The sequence below is a fragment of the Pseudochaenichthys georgianus genome, chromosome 1 (genome assembly GCF_902827115.2).
Source record: "Pseudochaenichthys georgianus chromosome 1, fPseGeo1.2, whole genome shotgun sequence".
Taxonomy (NCBI): Eukaryota; Metazoa; Chordata; class Actinopteri; order Perciformes; family Channichthyidae; genus Pseudochaenichthys; species Pseudochaenichthys georgianus.
In genome coordinates, this window is record NC_047503.1 from 16,999,521 (window position 1) to 17,025,723 (window position 26,203).

The following is a 26,203-nucleotide window of genomic DNA, read 5'->3' on the forward strand; positions in this document are numbered from 1 at the left end:
TGATCACACACATATCAACGACTCCGGAAAGTTTTCAGGTCCGTCCTTAGGGTACCTCCAGCCTGTTAGTGTTTGTTTCCATCGTGACATGAGGGCTCGAGACAAATCAGGGAAAGAACAATTCGTACTTGTTGGTTTTGTTTGTGAAAATATGCGTTCATGTCCATGCGCACACAAATGCACTGGGTATGTCTGTCTGGAGGGGGAAGGAGGCTCTGTGTGTGTGTGTGTGTGTGTGTGTGTGTGTGTGTGTGTGTGTGTGTGTGTGTGTGTGTGTGTGTGTGTGTGTGTGTGTGTGTGTGTGTGTGTGTGTGTGTGTGTGTGTGTGTGTGTGTGTGTGTGTGTGTGTGTGTGTGTGTGTGTGTGTGTGTGTGTGTGTGTGTGTCTCTCAGGAGATGGTGGAGAACTCTTTAAGCAGGACGTCCTGACTCAGCGTGTTCAGAGAGACGTTCTTCCTCACATTCAGACTGATGGAGCGCACCTGGAGACACACAGAGGACATTCAAAGTCAAACGGATAACAAACTGTGGGCCTTGCACTTTGATGTTGACTTCAATTCAACTATAGAGTTTCTCAGCCTGTGCTGTTTCTTTATATTTGTCTCAAGTCTTCCAACTGCAATAAAATCAGAGGAACACCCCTTTAAAAGGGGCCCTAATTCTCATTTTCAGGGTTATATTTGTATTTTGTGCGGTGACACTTCTCCATGCTTTAAAGTTCAAAAAGCTCTTTATTTTCCTCATACTGCCTGTGCTGCAGCACCTCTTTTCACCCTCTGTCTGAAACCAGAGTCCAGTCTGCTCTGATTGGTTAACTGGCCAGTTCTGTTGTGATTGGTCAACAGCTTAGAGATGTCGCGCCCCTTAGCCTATCACGTACAATGTGTTGTAGCGCTAGCCAATAGAAGTGCAAGTGTTACGTAGTGATGCCCCCGCTCTGGAGGGATTTTAGTCTTTGCAGACCATTTACATGCACAAAAACCTGTACAACACACACAGGATATGGAAAGAAAATAAGCTTAATTGGGCATCTTTAAAATCTTCCTCAAGCTTCCTCATCATTGAAATTGTATATGAAGTGACATCCCCACAGAGCCTGCATCTCAGAAGACTACATTAAACTCCTCATCACCCACAATACATTGCTCTTCGTCTCTTACCAGCTCCTTGAAGAAGGCGGCCTCTTTGGGCTGCTCCGAGTATCTCTCAAACTGGTCTAAACCATCCTGCAGTTTGAGCGTCAGTGTGTCGTAGTTGGACCGAACCACCTCCAACACCTAGCAGAGGAACAGAATGGAAACAGAAGACGACTGTGTTACATCACACAGTAATACAGCATACTTGCCAACCCTCCCGATTTTCGCGGGAGACTCCCGATTTCATTGCCCTCTCCCGGTTTCCTCCCGGGGTCATATTTCTCCCGCATTTCTCCCGATTTCTGACAAAATCAGATTTACTCAGGACTCGGACTTTAATACAGCTACACCATTGTTTGGTTTCCATGGTAGCGCGTCTCTTTAGCAGCGCGCTCAACTCAAAGTCTGAGAGGGTGAGGAAGATTGTCACAGAAAACTGAACAAGAATCGACAACAAGACCCTCTGCTCACTCCTTTCCAGCCCACACATATGCTCCACTTAGCACTACAATAAGCATGTTAATGTTAATCTAATACAGCTCTGGCGATGATCCACTAGCACCCCCCCCCCCCCCCCCCCCCCGCGGTGGTTTTGAAATGCTCCCGATTTCTGAGGTCTCAAGGTTGGCAATTATGTATGTAGGTTAATGCATCGCACAGTGAAAACACTGAATTGTCACCAAGCAGTCAAATATTTATTTGTGCTTAATACTTCATTACAACATCTTTATCTTTATTCATGAGTGATCTACTTTTCCTATCCACGTTATTTCCACGTAACTGCCTCCCATCAGGGTCAACTCTTATCAGGGATATGCTCGTTTGGAAACAAGGACAAATTACCTGTAGACTGATTAAATAGTCCAATTTCTCCACAAAATTACGCACTAAATGTTTATATCCGTGAGGTTTGTAGAGCAATGTTTGTTTTAAAATTGTTTTTTTCTTCAGATGAGCTGAATGGTTCTGAATCTGTAACAAAAATGAGAGTGTGTGTTTTCGTACCAATGAGATTCAGTAAGACTTCACAATCAGAGCATTTTCGCTTGGATAAGGACTCAATAGTTCACAGAAAGGTCAAACAGAGCATAATGCATGTGTGTTTGTGTGTGTGCAGTATGTGCGTGAACACACATGCCTCAAAGTCCAGCTGAGATAAGGTGAGCTGAAATCAGAGGTAATTATTCAGAGATTCTCCATACTCCCTCCCCTGCCATCCTCTCATTCAACCGTGAAATAGCCCCCAAGCAGACCTTATATTACTTTAACACACACATGTGCGTGCTCACACACACACACACACACACACACACACACACACACTTGACTTGTATGTGAGAGACATAGAGACTGTTGTAACGCTGTGTGTTTCTGGAGGCCATCCATCTTCTACTGTCACTGGGGGGAGTGAAGTCGCTGCAGGCAGTTCAGCTGTGTCTGTGAGAGTGTGTGTCGAGGACTGTATGTCAAAAGAAAATACAAGGAACCTAATTGAAGTTACATAAGAGCATTTTCTAAAGATGTAACTGTTGTAAATGTCCCTCAAATGGACCAAAGTTCAACACATATCCACCTCCATCCCACCCACTAAAACATGTTTAAGTGTCTGACACTGGTTACATTAACTTCACTTACCCTAATGTTCATCAATAAGATGCAAGATTTTTGAATGAAATCCTATGAGTATATACCTTTTGTTTTCATTTTCTTTGAGCATTATTTTGTTTGGGCTGAGGCTAAATTTAAATTGTCTTGTGTTCAGTTGAAAGCTTTCAATGTGCTTCACTCAACTCTCTCCTGCCTCTTCGTGAAAACACACAGGCTAATCGCTCTCATAGCATCGTTTTTGGATGCAGTCAGCAGCTGTTTTCAGAAAGATCATCTCTAGACCCATTCTCCTCTAAGTGCACAACAGAAAACAGCAAACAGTTGTCACAAACACATCTCAAAATGAATGATATTGTTGCTCTGTATCTGCAGGATGTGTTAATAAGCAACTGGCTAGAAGTTCAACTTCGTTAAAAGGTAACTGTTGGAGCCAATTTGGGTGTTTTCATTTTTGACAGTTATTTGGGCATTTGCACGTCTTGCAAAATGTCTTTACTTGTTCAAATCCTTTTTTGAGTCGTATTTGTTGACACAGACATACAACATCTGTACAGTATAAGCATAAAATGAGGCTCAACGAGGACACAAATAACAAATGTTTGACTTTATCTAATGATAGGGGTGTTAATATCACAAGCAAGAAATCATATATTAATCCAGCAGTTGCTCTTCGAGACCAGAGCTAACTGCTGCCTTCCTTCTTTGTTGTGAATAAATCTCGCAGATAAAAGAGAGGTAATTGGAGAGCATAATGACCAAATCCATCACTCTCTTATCAGCTTGTAAAAAAGGACTCTTCTGGCTCTTTTCCTACCCTTACCAATTTGACATAAATGATAACGCCTGAAGTGAAGCTCACAACGGTCATATCAGCTCCCTTACAGACTCAAGTGTTCCCACTGACGATGAAAGAATAACTCAGGAACAATTGAGTCATTAAAAAAGCTGGACGCTTTGATGAGTTTGCAAAACCAGGGATACAGATATAAGAGTCACTACAACTGGACTATATTCATGCTTATGTAAAACTGTTTAAAACTATCAAATTACGTTTATTGTCATACTGTGTAGGAGAAAACTATTAGGTTGCATTTCAGTGTTACAGACAGTTTTTTGTTATGAGGAAAAGTCCTATTATTGTCATCTGTAGTTAAGGGACTATTAAAGACTACAATTCCCAAGATGCCAGCCTTTAAGAGACACAGTTGAGACTAAATACAAATATATTAAAAACAACATAAAAGAAAGAAAGTTTGTTTATAATTTTTATTTGAGTTGCCTCTTTTGATTTGTTTGAGTTTTGCAAAGGCCTATTTTCTATGCTGAACGTTTGTGAAAATAATTATATTTTGAATAACAATGAGTCGCATAACTTCAGCACTTCATCAGAAGCCAAACAATGGGGGAAACAAATAAATGAAAAGATAACGCGTTAGAAATATCTGTCTTAAAGGCATCTAAGTGGCTTAAGGGAAGAAAGGAAAGAAGCCGCGACACTCGGTGTGTATGTCACCGTCTGCAGTGCACAGTGTTGAAGGGTTCATTTTGATGAGAACAGGCTCCTCCCACCTGTCTGAACTGTGTGCAGTGAATCAGCCCCGATGATGAGCGGCTCCTCTCTGTGTCTCATCACAATGAGCCATGTGTGAGTCATCCATCTCTGCCACATAACTGTTACTACTCCATGATGAATGAACGCCTCTCTCAAGCACTTCAAAGCACTGAGCGTTTTCCATTGTGTGCTAAAAAATTCATAGGATTTACTTTTGAAATGACAGCAGTGAGGTCTCCGTGGCGTTCTGCCAAAACGTCCCCAGAGATGATGCCCATTTTATTTTTATTTTGTACATGGAACTTTTTGTTAAAGTATAAAAAGGAGAAAATGTGTGTTGTGTTTACCTGTTCTTCTGAGAGCTGGGAAATGTGGTTCACAGAAGCGTACGACTCAATCTTGGGATTAAAATGGTTTACGATGGCCCTGAAAGACAAGATTAAGCAACATGAAGATTTTCCCCAAGTCCAATGATTTAAACTAAATAACCAACATGTATACCTGCACACGATTATAAAAAAAGCCAAACATAAGGTTACTTTTTGTTAACATAATAATAGAGATAACATAATATTTGAAGGTAAGAAGATAAGCATTTGGAATTTTTTTGAGGAGGCCATATTTAGCTAATTTTCAGGTTCTTATTTGTATTTAGTGTCTCTACTGTGACATGTCTCCATGATTTCATAATTTAAAAAAAGTCTTTATTATTCTAATACAGCAGCACCTCTTTTCACCCTATGTCTGAAACCAGAGCCCAGTCTGCTCTGATTGGTTAGCTGGCTGGCTCTGTTGTGATTGGTCAACCGCTGAGAGCTGTCCAACCCCTTAGCCTATCACATACAACGTGTTGGAGTGCTAGTCAATAGAAGCGCGGGTGTTACGTAGTGATGTCATAATGTTGCAGGAGTAAACAGAAGAGTCCAATGGAGGTGTTTCAGGTATGGGGGGAGTGTGTGGGAGAGAAACTCCCTTCGGAGGGAACTCTGGGATGTTAGCCTTTTACAGGCCATTTAAATGCACAAAAATCTATATAATATTCTACAGGAGAGGGCAAATTATTCAGTCGTATATCAAATAAATTATAGTAAGGAAAATGCAGAGAATTCTCCATCGTGGTAATCACTATGTCATTGACGTATGAGTCAGCGTATGGAGGAATGAGCTGGTGGGAGTATAATGGGATTGGTCCCTTCACTTAATTTAATTCAACACACACATTTAATATTTCTGTGGGTTCTATATTCCTCTCTGATTCACCTATTTATCTTTTCTTCCACATATTATTATTAAAAAATAGTTTCCCTCCCGCCTTCCTGTGTTGCCTTCCTTACTCAGACAACACAGACCAGCTGAGAGGGTGATTCCTCTGGGAGTATCCCGCTCGTACAGGGGCCCTCAGAGGCCTTCAAGCCAGGGTGACCTTAGGCTTAGAGGATCTTCTCCTCAGAGAAGATGGAGGGGGGAAATGAGAGAAAGGCTTAAAAATGACTGAATCGGGCAGCCTGGGGGAGGGAAAGTAATAGACTGGGGATGAAGGACGTAAATGACAGTTCTTAAAGGTCCCATGTCATGGCCATTTTTCTACTGATCATAATTCCATTGTTGAGGTCTGCTAGAATAGATTTACATTGTGCAATTTTCCAAACTCACATTGGTTTCTCAGCATCTCTGTATAGTATGTGTATTCACTCTCTGTCCTAAACGGCTTGTTGGAGCTCCTGCCCCCCCCTCCCTGTGAGCCCAGTGTGCTCTGATTGGTCAGCTCGATGCGGCGAGGAGCTGACAGTGTGAGCTGGCTTACTGGTGTGGTTTCCTGTTTGCTGCGAGACATCGCGAATGGACGCGGGGAAGGGGGGGGGGGGGGTGCAGCAGCCCCATCTGCGAGGCTCCACTAGTGTTAGTGTTTTACTCGCTACAAGGTGTACTTTGATGTTTTGTGACTCTGCAGACCGTTTACATGCATAAAAACCTTCATAACACACAAGGGGACGGGTAATAACCGGAAAAGCATGACATGGGACCTTTAAAGACTTAACTTAATTCACTTTATTTGAGCTTTCTTAATCACATCCTTATTTTAAATTCCCTTTAATCAAAATATATTTCTCCTTCTTAGGGTACAGCATTTGTGTGCTGAGTGTGTTTTTACCGAACGTTGACAAGGGCATGCGTGACTTTGCTGGCTGGCTCTTTCCACTGGCCCGTGTTGGTTGATACTCTCAGAACTAGAAGGCAGAGAAGGACATAAACACAAAGTTAGATACACATATGATGTCAAAATTACGCACATTTACTTTCCTCTGTGGATAAAGGAAGGGCTTGGAAGTTTTGCTGTCGAGAAACTCCCTGTGGAGGGAACTTTGGGATTTTAGCCTTTGCTGACCATTTACACGCACACAAACCTATATAACACACTATATGAAAGGGAAAACCCCAAAGAGCTCCTTTCAAAATGTATTTTTAGCCTATTATATTTGTGATAGCTTTTATTTGAGACTCTGACATTATTTGAATAATAGCTTTTGTAGGGGAAATACAATCGCTCGGGTTAAACACTGCCATTTTATTTCTCAATTATTTAAAACATGCTACTATTACATAAAGCAGTATATGTAAAAAAAGACAGGCTTAGAGTTTCTATTGTTGTGTGTCTTAGTAATGTATTATCTATCTTTTTGTGAGTAAGTAAGTGTTACGGATATGATTTGATGTTTTTTTTCTGTAAATTATTAAAGATAGGAATTGTGACCCCGGGATCAGTAACTGTATTGAAACAGTAGCTAATGGGGATCTAAATGTATAAATAAGTCAACATACCCATACAGTAGAGGTTGTCGAACACCTGGTGCATTCGTACGATTTCATAGTACAGCTCGTCGTAGCTGTTGGAGGTGGGCAGGAATGTGTCGCCGTACGTTATAAACATGTTGAACAGGTTCACCACCTGATGAGGAAACACACATTAGATGACGGACAATATTCATTTTCAAAGGAACCAAAAAAAAAGTGATATAATTCATATTGCATCAGTTTTTGCACACCTGAGCCTGTTAGTCTCTTTCCTCGTCGGACACACATACAAAAAAGGAGTTCCGACACGCATCCTTGTGGAACTAATTTCCACTGTCTGCATATTTTGTGTGTGGTGTGTGCGTGCGTGCGTGTGTCCGTGCGTGTGTGTTTCTCACCAGTAAAGCCAGATGGAAGATGTTGTGCTTGGCCAGCAGCGTCGTCTCATTGGACAGGAGGAACTTCAGCAGGTTGATGAGCGCTGTGCAGAGGGACAGGGATACATGTGATTGTTGAGACATCTGGAAACTGTCTGCTTTCCTCAGTGAGCTTCTTTATTAAAGCAGATCATCGAAACACAGGAAAGAGAAAACTATTTCAACACCAAATAAAGTCCTTTCAGAGGTTTAAAAAGTGGGAGAAACAGAGCCATGAGAAGAAACTGGCTAAAGAAGATAAACACATCTATTGCTTTAATTCAGCTTTTACTCCAGCCTTATATTTATATTGCCAGCATGGAGAGAGCGTTAGTGTCACTCAGGGAATTAAGCTGATGATTGGTCTGATTAGAGGAGTCTGTATTCTAATGAGACACAGTGAGAGGGGGCTATTATAAACTGAAATGTTATCCTATTGTGTGTTGTTGACCGGGCTTAACGCTAGGCCAACAGGATGGATGGTGCTTCTTCAGAGACTCATTATCCAATCTCAATGATGCAATACATTTCTAAAAACAACAGATCCAATTACTTCAGGGGAAATTGCAAAAAGCATCAACTATTTACTCAACTCTTAAAGGTGGGGTAGGTAATTTTGGAGAAACCAGCTCGAGTGCGCTAGAATTTGAAAATACACAGCCGGAAGAAATCCGCCACTTCCTTACAGAGCCCCTCCTCCAACACACACGAACGTGCACATGACCAATGAGGGCACGAGATAAGTTTGTGCACAGATGGAAGGCAGGTAGGCCATCCAGTTACTTTAGCCGGGCCGGATCAGATGATTGGTCGTGCTTTTTACAGTATTACGGCTTCCACAGATGACATTTTTTTATGGATTTATTGTCAAAGCACTTCAGATATTCATTGCTATCGGGATGTTAAGAGCATTCCATGGAATATAACAAAAAGTGTATCTCGAGCCGGTTTCTCAAACATATCTACCCCACCTTTAAGGTGGTCCCCAGCAAAACAAAACATTATTTTATTACTAAAATATAATCTCTGAGAAAAATGACAAAGAATTTGCAGCCAAAATCAATTAAGTTTGACCTTTTAGGAGGAATTCAGCAGTTTTTATCCTGCGTAGTATACAGTAGTATTTGCAAAGAATGGCGGACTCAAAATTATTTTTGATGAAACAAAGTTGAAATGATTGAAACTAGTGATAAAACTAGCCATAACAAAAAACCCTCATAATCCTTACATTATTCTGGTGATAATCAAAAGTGATTACTGTTCATTCTGAGAGTGACATGATGATTGTCTACAACACATTTCACCAGCTGGACCTGTTAAAGGAGCCCTTTTATGCTCATGTTCAGGTTTCAAATGTGTATTTTGTTCCTCTACTGTGACATGTTTACATGCTTTATTCATGTTCAAAAAGCTCTTTATTTTTCTCATACTGCCTGTGCTGCAGCACCTCTTTTCACCCTCTGTCTGAAACCAGAGCCCAGTCTGCTCTGAGTGGTTAGCTGGCTGACTCTGTTGTGATTGGTCAACCGGTTAGAGATGTCCCGCCCCTTAGCCCTTATATAATGTGTTGGAGCGCTAGCCAATAGAAGCGTGAGTTCCTTGTTATGTGAATGAGGTTGAGAGAGAAAGCAGGGCGTCTTTACCTGACCAGAGCTCTCTCCAGGTGTAGTGTAATCGGATTCTGCACTTCTTCTGGTAGCACAGGAGTTTGTGGATGATCTGCACACAGCGCCTGCACAGGAAATAAACACATTGCTGTGATGGCGTTGTTTTGTGGGTGAGATTTTGGAGTAATATGTGTGTGATATGTGTGTGTCCTCACAAGTATAAATCCATTGGGAAATCCTTCATCATATGAGTGACAATAAACTCCACCATCAGATCTAGAGAAAGATGGAGGAAATGAATCCCTGTTTGAAGAATCTTGCAATAATGCAACATCCAGTGAAAGAATGCAAAAAGAATCAGAGGTATCTGCTTGAAAACAACAGGTTTGAATGTTTCCCATACCTAGAACTGCACACACCAGCGGGCGTGAAGGGATGTTCTTGTCCACTGCTTTTTTTCTGTGCCTCATCGGCTGAAAAAGAAATATACAGAAGTAAAATATAGAATATAGGTATGTAAATGCTCATATATAAGATGAATAGCAGCATTCTACAATTCAATTTTAATAACAAATATTGTACAAGACATCTTTAATATGTAGAATATATCTGGCTCAATCTTTTCCCTTTTTGTAGAGACGTGTCACTCAAATTGAGGAAACATAATGAAGTATAATTGTCTTCATCAGGTAGTGGGCTTACGTGGAGTTAAATAACCAAGGTAAAGTCGGCTTTCTCCATTAAGCCTATTTCATAACACCATTTAGATGAGAAACTTTGTTTGGGGTAAGAGAAATATGATTTCCCAATCTAGTTTTACATCGAGAAAGCGGATTTCTCTTAGATGAATACAAATATTAATCTGCGTGACAAACAGGGAATCAGGGAATGTATCATCTGAGAGGTGGATGAAAGGAGGGATAATAAGTATTGCTGCATTTATTTACTGAAAATAACTACATTCAAAGTCTGACTAAAGCAACACAATGTATCCCCTCAAAATGTAAATCAATTAGTGTATTACTTGACTATGAACTCACTCACTTACAGCCCACACTCACCATTCTGTGGAGATTGACTCTGAAGTTCATGTTGTCATCATGAAGAAAGGCATCAGCGTACTGATCCTGTGGCACACAGAGGAGAGGTCAGAACAGAGACAATCTGTGGAGGGGGGGGGGGGGGGGGATGTTGCACATAATGTTGCCTTTCCTACCTCGGCTATGCAGGTGAGGATGATGAGGCACAGTCTGGCACTGTTGAGTCGATGCTCATCTGGAAACACAAACATGAGACTCTTAACAGGTAGAAAGAAAACAGACAGAGGTGGAGAATATACAGTGAAAGAATGACAAATGATAGTAAAGTGATGGTAAAGTGACAGAGACAAAGAGGAGGAGGAGGAGGAGGAGGAGGAGGAGGAGGAGGAGGAGGAGGAGGAGGAGGAGGAGGAGGAGGAGGAGGAGGAGGAGGAGGAGGAGGAGGAGGAGGAGGAGGAGGAGATGATGATGATGTTTACCTTTAGTGTCCTGCATTACAATGGAGGCGTACTTGAGGAAGGTGATGAGAAGGTTGCTGGTCTGCAGGTTGGGATCCAGAGGCAGCTCTGGGTTGTTCATCACTACAGAGAAAGATACAATCCCATTATTAAAAACTCTCTTAATATTAGGGAGAAAAATAACAGAACAAATGTAACTAATAATAATGAATCAAACTTGAATTGTGCAGTCAGCAATTCCATAAATAATGACCTCCCAAATACATGAGCTGGAACGCAAATCCTACCGTCTACAACTGGAGTAAATAGGAATCTGTCGCCCCTGTTTGGGCAGATGGAGGGCTCATTCAGGCAGATAAAACAATAAAAGAATGGATGTCTTTGTCTCATTACCGTGGCTACTGTAGCATGGCGCGTTGTATAGACTAGCGTTTTTATCCATTTAAAATCTCTGCTCGCTCAAACATACAGCTTGTTTCATGGATAAATTATGAGCCCTCACTAATATCCTCTAAGTGCTGACGCTCCCATGATATGTTCCAATGCACGCTGCATGTGGAACATTCATCTGTATTTGAAGCTGTAGTTTAATATTTCATACAGAAAATAGCTCTTAAGTTCAAGGCGATGGAGGGAGAGCCAGCCAGAGATAGAAAAACATGAACCTTTTAACAGTTACAGCGTGTGTGCATGCTGAATGACCTGCTTCTCCAACGTGATGGCTATAATATGAAGTGAAGTGACAGCCATGCGCTCAAGTTTAAAGAGATGATAATAATAAGTATGGAGGCTCGGGTGTTGGAGTTATCTGATTATTAAAATGCAATCAAACCAAATTAGAAGCGAAATATATTGTGTATGAGCATCTTTCTACTTTTGGATAACCTTAAAAAATCTATTGAATATTTGACAAGGCATGTGAGCCTCTGTATGTCAACCCGAGGCTGGAGTTAGGGGGGGAGTTTTTAAAAATGTATGTAAAAACACTGGTCAGATTATATTTAGGCAAAAAAGCAGAGATCTGATGGGATGCCAAATAGCTTTAGAAATCCTTCAATCCATTTCGAGGTCCAGGTCTCCAAACTTTTTTTGTGTGCATGTACATAGGCTAAAAATCTGGGCTGAGTTTACTCTAGGATTTACCATGAATATTTCAACTGAAACATGTTTTTCTACTGCATAACGTAAAACCATCCTTATGCTCTGACAGGTGAAACATGGAGTTACGATTAGTTTCTTCCCCAAAAATGTGGATCCACAAACTGACATAATGGTAGATTTAGAGAAAGTAGTCCCTTACACTTGAGATCTTCCCTTCAGAAAGCTGTGGCCATCACTGACACTTCTCCAATATGTCATGCAGTCTATGTCCTCCATAATAAAACATATGACAGAGTGTATGACTTACTGTCTAAGGATGGAGGTGTTGTGCCCAGTGGAGTAGTGGGTGTGGTTGGAGTGGGGGTGGTGGGTGTGGTTGGGATGTCCATCTCAGGGTGGCTCTGTTGATCGACCAAAACAAATGTGTCATTAATAAAGAACAGCTGTCCCTCGTGTCCCAAAATGTTCAGGAGAATACAACAGTATAGACTGGAGAGGAGATTCAAACACAAACTGAGAGAAGAGAGCCTGGAAGAGTTTACCTCTGATTTTCCAAAAAAAATGTAATGGACACATTAATCATAGCTTCTAAGGAGGTTTGTATTTAATTGCAGTACTGTTAAGAGCATCACAGTGGCTTAATGGCCTTAGAATGGAAGTTATTCCGGAGACGTGTGAGGCTTCTTAACTGCATCCTCACTATTCAGTAAGTTTCTTAAGATCCACAGGGATTAATAAAAGAAACATAGTCAATTTATTTGAAGGAATATGTTCCAATCACAGGTTAACATCACTGGTACATTAATGCAATATTTGTTTTTTACGATCATCAGAAGATTAGACATTTGCAATTATTCATAGAGAAAAATAAGAAATGTGGATTCAGGAAAAGCTTTAAGAAATGTTTTAAAGCCCAACCTAAAGTTTGCCAAATTATACAAAATCCCTGATTCTGTCACGAAACACTTTTTTAGAGTGTTTAGTTATTGTGAGTGATGAAACTTGACTCATTTTGGTTCTTAGGCTATGCAGACCCTTGTGCAGGGTACATACAGTGGGGCAAAAAAGTATTTAGTCAGCCACCAATTGTGCAAGTTCTCCCACTTAAAAAGATGAGAGAGGCCTGTAATTTTCATCCTAGGTACACTTCAACTACGAGAGACAGAATGGGGGGAAAGAATCCAGGAAATCACATTGTAGGATTTTTAATGAATTAATTGGTAAATTCCTCGGTAAAATAAGTATTTGGTCACCTACAAAGAAACAAGATGTCTGGCTCTCACAGACCTGTAATTTCTTCTTTAAGAGCCTCCTCTGTCCTCCACTTGTTAACTGTATTAATGGCACCCGTTTGAACTCGTTATCAGTATAAAAGACACCTGTCCACAACCTCAAACAGTCTCACTCCAAACTCCACTATGACCAAGACCAAAGAGCTGTCAAAGGACACCAGAAACAAAATTGTAGACCTGCACCAGGCTGGGAAGACTGAATCTGCAATAGGTAAGCAGCTTGGTGTGAAGAAATCAACTGTGGGAGCAATTATTAGAAAATGGAAGACATACAAGACCACTGATAATCTCCCTCGATCTGGGGCTCCACGCAAGATCTCACCCCGTGGGGTCAAAATGATCACAAGAACGGTGAGCAAAAATCCCAGAACCACACGGGGGGGCCTAGTCAATGACCTGCAGAGAGCTGGGACCAAAGTAACAAAGGCTACCATCAGTAACACACTACGCCACCAGGGACTCAAATCCTGCAGTGCCAGACGTGTCCCCCTGCTTAAGCCAGTATATGTCCAGGCCCGTCTGAAGTTTGCTAGAGAGCATTTAGATGATCCAGAAGAGGATTGGGAGAATGTCATATGGTCAGATGAAACCAAAATAGAACTTTTTGGTAAAAACTCAACTAGACGTGTTTGGAGGAGAAAGAATGCTGAGTTGCATCCAAAGAACACCATACCTACTGTGAAACATGGGGGTGGAAACATCATGCTTTGGGGCTGTTTTTCTGCAAAGGGACCAGGACGACTGATCCGTGTAAAGGAAAGAATGAATGGGGCCATGTATCGTGAGATTTTGAGTGACAACCTCCTTCCATCAGCAAGGGCATTGAAGATGAAACGTGGCTGGGTCTTTCAGCATGACAATGATCCCAAACACACCGCCCGGGCAACGAAGGAGTGGCTTCGTAAGAAGCATTTCAAGGTCCTGGAGTGGCCTAGCCAGTCTCCAGATCTCAACCCCAAAGAAAATCTTTGGAGGGAGTTGAAAGTCCGTGTTGCCCAGCGACAGCCCCAAAACATCACTGCTCTAGAGGAGATCTGCATGGAGGAATGGGCCAAAATACCAGCAACAGTGTGTGAAAACCTTGTGAAGACTTACAGAAAACGTTTGACCTCTGTCATTGCCAACAAAGGGTATATAACAAAGTATTGAGATTAACTTTTGTTATTGACCAAATACTTATTTTCCACCATAATTTGCAAATAAATTCTTTAAAAATCAGACAATGTAATTTTCTGGATTTTTTTTTCTCATTCTGTCTCTCATAGTTGAGGTGTACCTAGGATGAAAATTACAGGCCTCTCATCTTTTTAAGTGGGAGAACTTGCACAATTGGTGGCTGACTAAATACTTTTTTGCCCCACTGTATGTACAGTGTAATGATAAGTGGTGCATCTTACCTGTGCCAATACAGTGATGAAGTTGCGGTTGAGGTGCACAGCCTCATAGAGAGCCAGCAGAATCGCCTCATTGGTCCTTGAGAGGAAAGGGAAGTTAAAGGTCAGCTCATTCATTTATGAAGTAAGATCTCCAAAACATCACATGACATTAGACTGGGTAGGGAAAATCCTCAGGCTTTGATCCAGCGAAGCTCAAGAGCAGTTCACGTTTTATCAACAATGACTTCATGGCTCACCAGGTAACCCTTTTTAAGTATCTGTACCATTAACTACGGCACTATGTGTGTAATTACTGGTACACCATTTTCTTTATATTATATTTTGATAAATGACTTGACATTACAGATGTAAAAACAACATCCCTAAACTTTCTTCATCAATACCAATAATTGGCTCCAATTTGGGCAGCAATACACAGATTACTCTGTACCTCAAGAAGTTTTCATATTTTCTCATCCACACACATGTCTAAATGTAGGCCCCGACAAATGGTGAAGTCGTGTCTTAAGCCAATCAAATGTGAGCCTGTGCTATAGCAGTTAAAGCTTTAAAGTATGGGTCAAAAACAAGATTCAGATTCAAGTGAAATAAAGCCAAAACAACTGCAGCTGTTCTCTTATTGAAGGTGCCGAGAACAATGCATAAAGGTTTGTGTAACTTCAACCGTATACTTTTGACTTACTGTACAGAGAGTTTCTCATCTGCGTCGGCTATAAACATGCTGCCCACCTGCGGAGAGAAGAAGGCAAACACTGTTAAAAAACTAATAAAAACCAAAAGGAGGAAAAAGCAATCTATTCAAAATAAATGTACTTTAAATATGTTAACAATATGATCTTACCATACTAGTGAGGGTGGAGAAGAACCCACCCTGGTTCTCCTCCTCCTTGTCTTTGTACTGCCTAAAAAGGGGAACGAAAGACAAAGACAGGAAGTCATGAGAAAGTGGAGACAATGACAAATAAATTAAAAAGACAGGTAGGGCTACACAACAGCAGAGATATATGATTTAACTCTAACACAGCATAACACACAGTCACCCAACATCTCCTTCTTCTCCCCACAGCCTATTATCTAAGGGACATTCACTTAAAAACAATGCACTGTGTGGAGCCGTCATCCATCACTTTGATTCGCCCGTCTGTGCACGCATGCAGACGAGACTTCCTTCACAAACAGCATTTTAATTTCCAGACCTCGCCTCATCCAAAAAACATTACCGGAGACTGCCAAAGAAAACTGTCAGATATAAATAACTTTCTTTTTTTTTCTTACAGGAGAATAGAAATAGAACATTTGTGCGAGACATCAAAATAAACCGATGACGCCAGTGGCCTCGGCACAGAACGGTTAAAAAAAAAAGTTTGACACATATTTTAGATCTCACCTGTTATATTCTGTCAGAGCGTGGTGGACCACCATACCCATTCCCTGGGGAAGAAAAAAATCAGGTGTTTCAGTCAAACCTTTGATTATATACTTGAGGTAAAACTTCTACTACTACTACTGGTTACTATGCGTTAAGAAGGGACAGTTGGTGACCGCATACTTACATCCAGTGTTGGCTCATCGTCCACAATGGAGAGCTTCACGATGTATGGATTCACAGACTGAAAAATGAATAGAAACAATTACATTTAAAAATGTTTCAAATGTGACACAAATATTAATACTGCATTGACAATAGGGCTTTTTATTTTTCATTTTATCGCCGCACCTACAGATAGGCTTAAAAAGTGCCTCATACGCTCAGTAAAGCAACGACAACATGGAGCTCAGTTTTCATTGAAACAAACAGATAAGCCTGTGTGATACCGGATTGTAAAACGGCTACATTTGTACCAGTTAGACTTACCTAAATACCTCAACTGCCGACCGTTGCAGGCATATTTTACCCCATCTCAAACATTTTTGAGTACATATTTTCCTAGAGTATATGCTCTTTGTGCAGCTGCTTTGGTTGCTTACATATAAGGCTGCATCCAACACTCCTCATCCTCTTAATCCCCCCGTACACTGGCGCTCTTATCCTTTCTAGGAAATAACTGTGAGGGATGTCGATTGGAAGTCATTTAATTTCAGAGAGCATGATTGCTTCTCTGTAATTCAAATGTAGGACAAGTGTCTGTAATACCTGGCATAACCAAGGTCACATGTTCATGTGGAGCCAAATACAAATGTACTTTCAGCTGCACAAACATCCTTGTTGATGGCGTTCATGGTTGAGCTCGTTTGCTCAGGAGATTTTACTACTCTCCTTTGTAAAACTATAATTAAAAAATAATGACTTTCTATTCCCTCAAGGGACAAGTTAGTAGTTAGAGTAATATATTATTTCATCTTCAGGGTATTTGGTTAATGGTAAGGTGTTTGTTTCAGCTGTATAATACATAAACTCCATCCAATTCCAGATGTGTTAGTGAGATATATTTAAATACTTTCTTTTTAATCTGTGGACCTGTATTCACAAGCTTCTGACAGCTTAAAGGGATGTCCCATTTCAGATATCTCAATTACATCTTATGAGTATACTTGTATTTGTATCTGTTTGTGAATAAGCTTAATTGAACTGAATCCTGTATTAAAAGAGACTTCTAGAGTTGCTTGTATTGGCCAATTAAAGTTCCAGAGCATATGTACACACCTCATATTTCCTGTAGTTGACCAGCAGGGCCAGGAGGACCACAGCGTCATAACCATGCTGCCCTCTACTGGAAACATCTGACAGAATCTACAAGTACAACAGATATTACCAATTCAGAAGGAGAGAAACAGTTTAAAATAAATAAATAAAAATCTGCAATGTATGCTGCACATATTTTTTACTAAACACTTACCTGTAGAATGGCTTCAAAGATGCTGTTGATCATCACATATTCCAGTATAGTGTTCTGACTAATATTGTCCGTTACCTGTTAACGCATAATTCACATATAAGTGATATTCAATATGTTTTTAACGGCACAAAAAGCATGACCTTTTGCTCTATGATTAATCTTGCTGTTTTGATGCTACTCACCGTCACCAGACACAGCAGCAGTTTGAGACAAAGGCTCTTCAGACTCTCTGAGCCTTCTCCACAAAGAAGGCTGTCCAGTCTCTCCATCAGGTCCTACAGGAAAAACATACAACATGAATGAACGTGAATCATCTATTTTATTCCTTTGTTTCACCTCTCAGGGTATTTTCCCCACACACCTTCATCCTCTGCTCAGCTTTGTCGAAGCCCATGAGCATGTTGATGATGTCGAAGCCAGACGCAGACTTGTTCTTCTGGTGAACCCCTCGAAAAAGTGCACAGAGGGTCTGGGAAGAAAGGCAGAAGAGCATTTCAAGAAGAATGAAAAATGTTTCATGGAATAATAACAGTTATATGCTCATCAGCATACTAGCTTTCTGGGTCAGTTAGATCAAATGAGTGCCTGTAAACTAGTCCGAGAAGATTTACATTTTCCAGACAAACTAGAAATTCCGGCAAATATTACCTGTGTTTATTATTGAGCCTTTAAACAATCTATAAAAAGGATATAAAGAATGACATTATCAAAGAATGTTGATTTATATTTTATTGAAAAGTAAGTCCTATCAATTGAAAAATATATATACATTACAATATATATATATTAGGGCTGTCAAGTTAACGCGTTAATAACGCGTTAACGCAAAAAAAAATTAACGCCACTAATTATTTTAACGCGATTAACGCATGTGTATTTTTTTTCCTCGGCCGCCCCGTAGTTTCAGAGCGCATCGAGTTTAAAATACCATCAACAAGCTGATGCTGACAGCCCCGCTCCTGCCGCCCGCTTGTGGCAGACCACACTTCCACGCTCACCGGCAGGCACCGACTGGCTATCGGGAGGACCGGGAGGGTGTGTGTCTGTGTGGCCCGAGCGAGCGAGAGAGAGACCTTACGTGCATTACCGTACCGCAGTGTGAACGCGGCTATTGTTGTTGTTAGCATCTGGTGCTAGCTAGCTGCGCTAACGGATATAAGGAGCTGTTTAAATGAAAACAGAGGAGCGCCATATCCACACAACTGCGCCGAGCACTTGACTTGATGCAGGAAGCCAGACAGCGGGACATTGTACGAGAAGTCAGCACACTCATGATTGCAGCAACATGATCACAGCGTCCAGGCAGCTCCCGTTCGAGCATATGCCTTGAGTTGCACATAGCTCCAACGATCTCTCACACACACACACACACACACACACACACACACACACACACACACACACACACACACACACACACACACACACACACACACACACACACACACACACACACACACACACACACACACACACACACACACACACACACACACACACACACTGTATTGAATGAGAGAGGTTCCAGGTTGTTGTGTTTAATATTCATGAGAATATTTGTCATTGTTCAAATGATAATAAACATTAGCATAAAGCATATTTGTCCACTCATATGTTGATAAGAGTATTACAAACTTGAAAATATTCCTCTAAGGTACATTTAGAACAGATAAAAAATTTGCGATTAATCGCGATTAACTATGGACAATCATGCGATTAATCGCGATTAAATATTTTAATCGACTGACAGCCCTAAAATATATATATTCCCTCAGTTTAAGGCCAATATCTTCTCATATGAAATGGAAAAAAAAATGAAAAAAAATACATGTAGACCTATCCGGCTCATAACATTGTAATCAAATGTTGCTGATGCCGACTTGAAATCAAGAGTTGATTTGATCCCGTTTTGCAAAAAGATTCAGATCTGTCTGACTGACAGATTATTCTGTGGTAGCGAAGTCGATAGGGACTTGGCTTGGCAACTGGAAGGTCACCAGTTCAAGTCCTGGCAAGACCAAGTGCTACTGAGGTGTCTCTGAGCAAGGCACCGTTCCCCACACTGCTCCCCGGGCGCCGTTCAAAATGGCAGCACACTGCTCCTAATACTAGGATGGGTCAAATGCAGAGAAACAATTTCCCCACGAGGGATTAATAAAAGTCCATCTTAATCTTAATCTTAAACTTATTCTGGTCAAAGTCTGGTGAATACCGGCTAACAGAAACCGTGTGTTATACTTCAGGTGCTACTGATGAGATGGAGACATGTGCAATGTAACCTGCTGTCCAGGTGGTCCTCCTGAGCTTTAGTTACCTGCAGGGCATTGACTACTTTGATCTGGTGCTCCTCTCCCAGAGCCTGGACACAGTGGTGGAACAGAGAGTTGATGTTATCCTGGATCTTCTGAACTTCCTCCCCATCGACAGTCTCCAACTTGGTCTCCAGGTACTCCAGGTTCACCTTAAACATGGTGGAAGGACAAAAGACAAGTTAAAGTGAGGAAAAGTGGTTTTTCGGAGCAAAAGAAGGAATATTGTAAACACATACGAGTGGTGGATTATTGGGTGACAGTTCCATAGTCTACTTTATATAAATTGACAATTTTTCAAGTCCTGAACTGTGTACTGAACTGTGTACTAATCTGTGCGGCACTTTTTCTAGTTTGGGCACTTCACAACCTTCTTTTTTCTACATTATATTGTGTGTCTTTTCAGACATTAGGGCACAAAATGACCACCCAAATGCTTGTATGATAGGCTAGTAAACGTGCATTACTCACCATCAAAAATACAATGATTATCTATTATTGGATGGTTACATTTTGACAGTTACTAGCCATTCGGTGGGGGTGTCATTTTCCTTGCCATCTAGTTTTTGACAAGGTAACATTTACATGTTTCCCACATAATATCAACAGCACTCCGGTATTTTTGGCACACAGGAACCTTATATTAATGTTTAAACGTGTTTAGGTACATATTATAACTTTTGATTTTTCTTCAAGTTGCATACATATTTTCTACTGCTCAATATTTTTGACAGTCTTTTATTTTGAAAGCGGATTACTGATATCTCATTTAGCTTTACTTCTTCCACACTTGGTCATCAACACAAACAACAGTGCTTTTTTTTTTTTTTTTTCTTTTTTAAAATGCAGAACATACTGTATATATGCACTCAACAAGATGTTGAGCATTTCTTTACCTTCATAAGAAACAGCTCATCCCAGAACCGTGGGTTGTTCTTGGCCGGGTCCTCTTTCTAAATTAAAGAAACAGAGAGGGCGATTGTTTACATTTCAAATGTATTTTTTCTCTGTTGTTCATTTCTTTCAATCACTGATACTCTCCTTTTTGAAATACTTACAGCAAAAATCTCATCATACATCAGCACCACCTTCTCTTTCAAGGGTTTCTTAGAGGACGACGTCCTCCTCAGCAGCCCAGCCTTCTTCTCCACCTGAGACATGACTGAGTCTGAGGAAAGAGACACAACGAGGTAGATGAGGATGCAGACCCGAACTATGTAAAAAAGCTATGGCGTAAATCAACAAGATGTCTTCTCTTGGATAGATTCATTAAAGGATAAGGTAAACAATGCTCTATATTTTTGTCACACCCAACAAAGCGCATGAAAATACCAAAACCAACTGTCTGTTGGTTTGTCTTAGTACTGAATAATATAAAGTCCACTAAGATATATATTACACACTTGGTCGTGAGATCAATTCATTGACAGTTGCTTACTCTTAAACTCCAGTTTGCAGCCTAATGTTTTCAGCAACAGATTGTTACCTTATTCATTACTGCTCTGTAAAGGAATACATTTATCTTCCATTTTACTATGATCTTTTTTGGAGAGTTCTTGTTACTACATTTTGTTTATTATCGACTGTGGACGTCAAAAGTGACACACCGGTAAGATACGGTGTATGACTAATATTAGCAAATGGAGGTAAACGTTTTGGCTAGGTAAACACAGTAACCTAATGTTTAAATAACAAGGGTGGCAATATTGGGTTGGATAAAACATTTTGTGTTGACATTTGCTCAAATTGATGACACATGATACAACAGTTAACTATCCTTAAAGCAAGTAGGGATGGGCTGCTAGCTAGTTAGCTAATAATTGCTAACTGACACATCGTTAGTAAGCCGGTTTGAATAGTAAACCACTAACAGAAACGTGTATAAATTCAAAAGCATGAGTTGTTGTCCACTCGACACATGTGAAGGGCAGCTGGTTTATTAGCAGCTACATCACCAAACGAAAGTCTGCTAATATGTTTATATTCTCGCAGCTAAAGCTAACGCTACCCATTGCTAGCTAAGTTAATGCCTGGCAGACCAGGGTTGTAACATGTAATGTCAGGGTGCTATTGTTGACAACATCACTATGAACATGGCTTCATTGTGAGCGTGGTTTGTTCTTACCTCAATCCAAGTATTAAAAAGGTAGTTCATTAATCCCTGTTACAACACTTGTCTCTGCTAGCATACTGATGCTAACTATAGCATCCTGTTGCTGGTCTTCATGGTCCTAGTGCCCCACAGGAACCTCTCCTGTAATGTTTACTGAGTGCCCTGTTTAGTGAGTTTAATAATTGCGGAACAATGACATTATGGGATTATGTAATGCCATTGGGGTCATTCACACCTCACATGCATGGGCACTAAATCAATTAACACGTACAAATATGTAGTAAAATAATTGCTTAGGTCTTAAGAGAAAGGAAAGCATTAAATTGCAAGTAGCTGCAAATTATCATCAATTAATAAATTATTCATTCTGTCATGAAATTAAATGTTAATGTATGAAAAGATGTTGTTATAAAAATGTTTAGACTTATATTATGAAGACTATTTACATGGGTTATATTTGTCTTAAGGCCATAGATACAGCCATAGGCGGCGCGAGGCTCAGGTTTGGGAAGGCTACATAACTTGTTTTACCTGACGCTGCCCGCCTCGCTCCGGCGTCTATAGCAAAGAGATCAACTCAGTGTGCGGAGTTTAAATCTCTCAAGTCATATTACAGGATAAAGGAAATACAGTTTAAACTGCCGTATGCCGAGAAGACGCCGACGTGTCGCACTTATCATTCATATTACATCATCAATCAGATCATCGATCATATAATATCATAACATATCATATATTTCCTTATCTGAGTCAGCTTCTCCAGCCGTATCTGGCCGTGCAACACTTACAGTGTCACATACTGTATGCAGAAGTATTATTTTAAGCAACACATTATGTTGACGAAATACTCGAGTCAAATGTAATTAAAGTCGGATCCACTCGTGTCTTAGATGGGGCAGTGACATCATACAACTATACGCTTTCAAACACTCGGTATGCCTAGTTATTTTTTAACAAGTTGTTCTGTATTCACCTTGCAGGTGCAACTCTGTGGCTTGTATCCTGGATTATATGTTTAAGTCATGGATGTTTAAAGCTCATATTTGTCTAATATTAGTTTACTTTTCATTAATGAAGTATGACGCTACGCTGTCAGTACACTTGTCCCTGTTTGTGATTTTGTCAAATGTAGCTAACCCTGCCCCTTTCACGTGAACGCGCTCTCAGCTGGTGAGAGAAACCCTGGCTTGATTTACCGAGTTGATAACCAGCGTCATAGGACCGCTTAGCGAGATCTCGTTTGTTAGTTTGTTGTTGTTAGTTTGTTTGTTACTCAAACATATCCAGGGTATGTTGAACTGGCTTCGTAGTACAGGGCACAGGTGGCTAGCAGCGCTAATGTCAAAGACACAGACATTATACACAGGGCCGGCCCTGACCAATTTGCCGCCCTAGGCAAGATTTTAGCTGGCGCCCCCCCCCAAATGCAGACACTCACTATGATTCGCACGTGCATGGTTGTGGCATGACCACAAAAACAAAGATATTGACACAAGATGTGTGCAACTGTATTTAGTTTCCTATCCAATTGAACATGATTTAAGTGGGGGGGGGGGCTCCTCTAGGGGGGTCCGGGGGCATGCACCCCGGGAAGACTTTTTTTTTTATATTGAAGTTAAAAGCATCAATCTGGTGCACTTTGAGAGCAACATTAGGAGCTCTATGGATACATCTCTCAACACCCAGATGAAACAGAACTGGAAGCAGATTTTCTTTTTCTTTATGGATATTTTACAAATCACTCCCCTTTCAAACTGTATTCTAGTTTATTAATAACAACTTTTTTGTACTGTCAGTATTTTATACCTGTTTTTCACCTGTTTTTGTATAACTATAATGATCACATAAAGCTGTGCCTTTACCTCACTGAGCTGAGGTTATCAGAGCCGCTCAGTCTTTCAGGAGAGAGCTCTCTAAAGCTCTCCCCCCCCCTCGCGGCCGCTTACACAGTAAATTCCAATGTCAATAAAAGCACACAGAAGCTGTGTACGTTTTTTGGGAGTTTGATTTATTTTAAATGAACACAAATACAAAATTAAAACCTATAATTGCACACTAAAACCATTATTTCAAAAAAAGAACAATTTCACATAAACCTTTGGTTTTTACTGGGGCTGGGGCAGTTCAACTTGATTTGGGGGGGGGTGTGCCATAGTTTATGGGTGCTGTACGCAATATAGGCGTAGTTCTGTTAGTATAAGATGTACTTTGTTGATCCAAAATCGGGAAATTGTGTTGTTATGAAATAAAATAAAAATATATATTTTTTATTTCTAACTTTTTCTTTTTTTTCAATTTTCGGCGCCCCCTATGGGTTGATGCGCCCTTAGCATTCGCCTATACTGCCTATGCCGAGGGCCGGCCCTGATTATACATTATATTTGTATTTTACCAGGATGCAGTGACACAAATATTTGGGAAGGCTTCCCTAGCCTACAGCACCCGCCGCCCCTGGATACAGCACTGTATCTCCTCTGACAGTCTGATCATAAGTGCTTCTGTGTTTAATCATAAGAAGAGGGTATACTATGACATTTGTATCTCTATGTATCTTTTATCAGTGAACAATGCTGAGACTCGGCATTGAAAGAAGATTGTTTTGTCTTTGTCTATGGCCTGTGGCTGTTTGTAAAGTGCTTTGAACTCTGCATACCCATTAAAAGTGGTGATTAAAAGAAGTCTGATTCAAGCAGAATAGAGTTTAGGATTAAAAAAAAAAAATTAAAGAGTGACAAGCAATCTGTGAGATAATGAAAGCATGCAATGATTAGTTTATCCTAGATGTAATCAGCAGGGAAGAACATGGTGTGTGAAGACATGATTTAGAGGAGCTGCTTAAAAGAGAACTGAGATTTATGTTTGAACGGCTCACTTCTTTACATTTACGCCCCCAAGTTTCACAATCTTATGTATTGACCTCTATGGTATTGACTTTTTAAAAAATGTCAGTGCTGCCCTTCATCTCAGGAATTCATATGCACTAATCTATGGAGCCCCCTAGGGGACATGGAGAAGAAAGAAAAAAAATGTGAACATTTTTTTTTTGCAAGATGGAGAATGGAGCGGTTCATCGATTTTACTTTGAGCCTGGCCTTAAATATAAAGATATAACATCAGTGCTTGGTATTAGGACCGCCCCTCCCTACAGGCCAATCACGCAGGCTGCATGGGGCCCCGCCTTGCGCAGGGGGCCCCGCCCAGAGGGCCTCAGCTGCTGTACGCAGTTCTCCGCTCAGCTCTCAGCTCACCCCCCCCCGCGAGAGTGAAAGTGGGAGGTGACAAGGGGAGTACGTCTGTAACTCGACACCGTTGCAATGAATCGACATCTGACCAATCACGGCTATGATACGGCCACTAGTGCAGGTGAAGAGATGTCGGCGAAAAGACAGTAGGCTTGTTTGAGACAAGCAAGACCTGCGCAGACCTGCGCAGTTGCGATCAACGTCTTGCTAGTGCGTTGCATGATGGTTAGTCATTTTGTCCGACTTGCTCTGGAGGCTCGCCCACATGAGACTTTGAAATCTCGCGGGACAAAGACGCCCGCAGCCTTGAGAGCGAGGCGAGGCGAGTTGGCGCAGTTGCTCTCCACGAGCTGCGGAAGCGAAATGCTTGATGGGAAACGGCTCGCTGGTATCTCGAGCTGAGCGCTCATTGGTGGTTTTTACCACGTGCTGCTGATGAAACTCTCCAATTGGCTGGCAAAAGTTTGTTGTTGTTTTGTGTCAGTTTTACGTCGCCACATCCATTCCCATTTTTCATCATTGTTCCACAATGTTTATCATCATGAAATTAATATCTATATATTTTATACTATACTGCTTACCGTTTTCATACTTTATATATCTTAGCATATTCATACACACTGTTCATACTGCTCACAGGCTGATATCTAGTGTATTCATACCCCACTGTTCATACTGCTCACAGGCTGATATCTAGTGTATTCATTCATACCCCACTGTTTATTCATCATTCAATTCATTCTATATGTTATTCTGTAGATTGTGTACATTACTTTCCACTTCACTGCTTGTTGCACCTGGTTATAAGCTAAACTGCATTTCGTTGTCTCAGTACCTGTAATATGTGCAATAACAATAAAGTTGAATCTAATCTTGAGCAGGAACAAATGTATTTACTTAGTACATATCTGACATTAACGATTAAACACATGTGTGCATTCTTTATAAATGCAAACCGAGTCAAGCCGACTCCGGAGGTGGCGGTATGCACCTTCAAGCTGTTTGCAATCCGCCAAAAAACCGAGAGAAGAAGAAAAAGATGAAGAAGCCGACTCCGAGCTGTCCGACTTCAGGCGAGCTTTTTGAGACCTCCCCCGGCTGCGATCGGCTACTCTCGTCTACTTTCGAGGCGAGCCGCAACGCGTCTCAAACAAGCCTAGTTTCAGTCCGGCGCAAGCAAGAGTGAAAAAAAACAAAACATGAAGAAACTAGAGCATCACTCGAAGGTGGGTTATTGTATGAGTCAAATGTACAACTTGCAAATGTTGTATAAGGCAAATTGCCAATTGCCATATTAAAACAT

The 26,203-nt window shown here is 40.8% G+C and overlaps 1 protein-coding gene across 1 annotated transcript; it reads right to left on the reverse strand.

Annotated features, from left to right (window-relative positions):
- Positions 1-326: 326 nt before the first annotated feature.
- On the reverse strand, positions 327-21,787 carry armh3 (armadillo like helical domain containing 3). The gene is made up of 26 exons (XM_034092295.1): positions 21,671-21,787; positions 20,604-20,713; positions 20,442-20,498; positions 19,551-19,697; positions 17,598-17,705; positions 17,419-17,511; positions 17,237-17,311; positions 17,044-17,130; positions 15,953-16,009; positions 15,787-15,830; positions 15,241-15,301; positions 15,082-15,128; positions 14,400-14,475; positions 12,018-12,111; positions 10,631-10,732; positions 10,328-10,386; positions 10,173-10,238; positions 9,515-9,584; positions 9,327-9,387; positions 9,148-9,236; positions 7,487-7,569; positions 7,116-7,242; positions 6,448-6,523; positions 4,643-4,721; positions 1,160-1,276; positions 327-481 (listed from the first exon to the last, which is right to left on the reverse strand). Exons 2-26 carry the CDS (start codon positions 20,703-20,705, stop codon positions 389-391), a joined length of 2,070 nt encoding a protein of 689 aa, XP_033948186.1. The 5' UTR covers positions 20,706-20,713; positions 21,671-21,787; the 3' UTR covers positions 327-388.
- Between the last annotated feature and the right edge of the window lie 4,416 nt (positions 21,788-26,203).

Excerpts from the sequence above, each read along its gene's own strand:
- armh3 (XM_034092295.1), bottom strand. The coding sequence starts at position 20,705 with ATGTCTCAGGTGGAGAAGAAGGCTGGGCTGCTGAGGAGGACGTCGTCC. Across the intron at positions 7,570-9,147 it reads CTGGAGAGAGCTCTGGTCAG|CGCTCATCAACCTGCTGAAG; the intron begins GTAAAGACGCCC and ends CCCTCTGCACAG. Across the intron at positions 7,243-7,486 it reads TCTTCCATCTGGCTTTACTG|GTGGTGAACCTGTTCAACAT; the intron begins GTGAGAAACACA and ends TTTCCTCATCAG.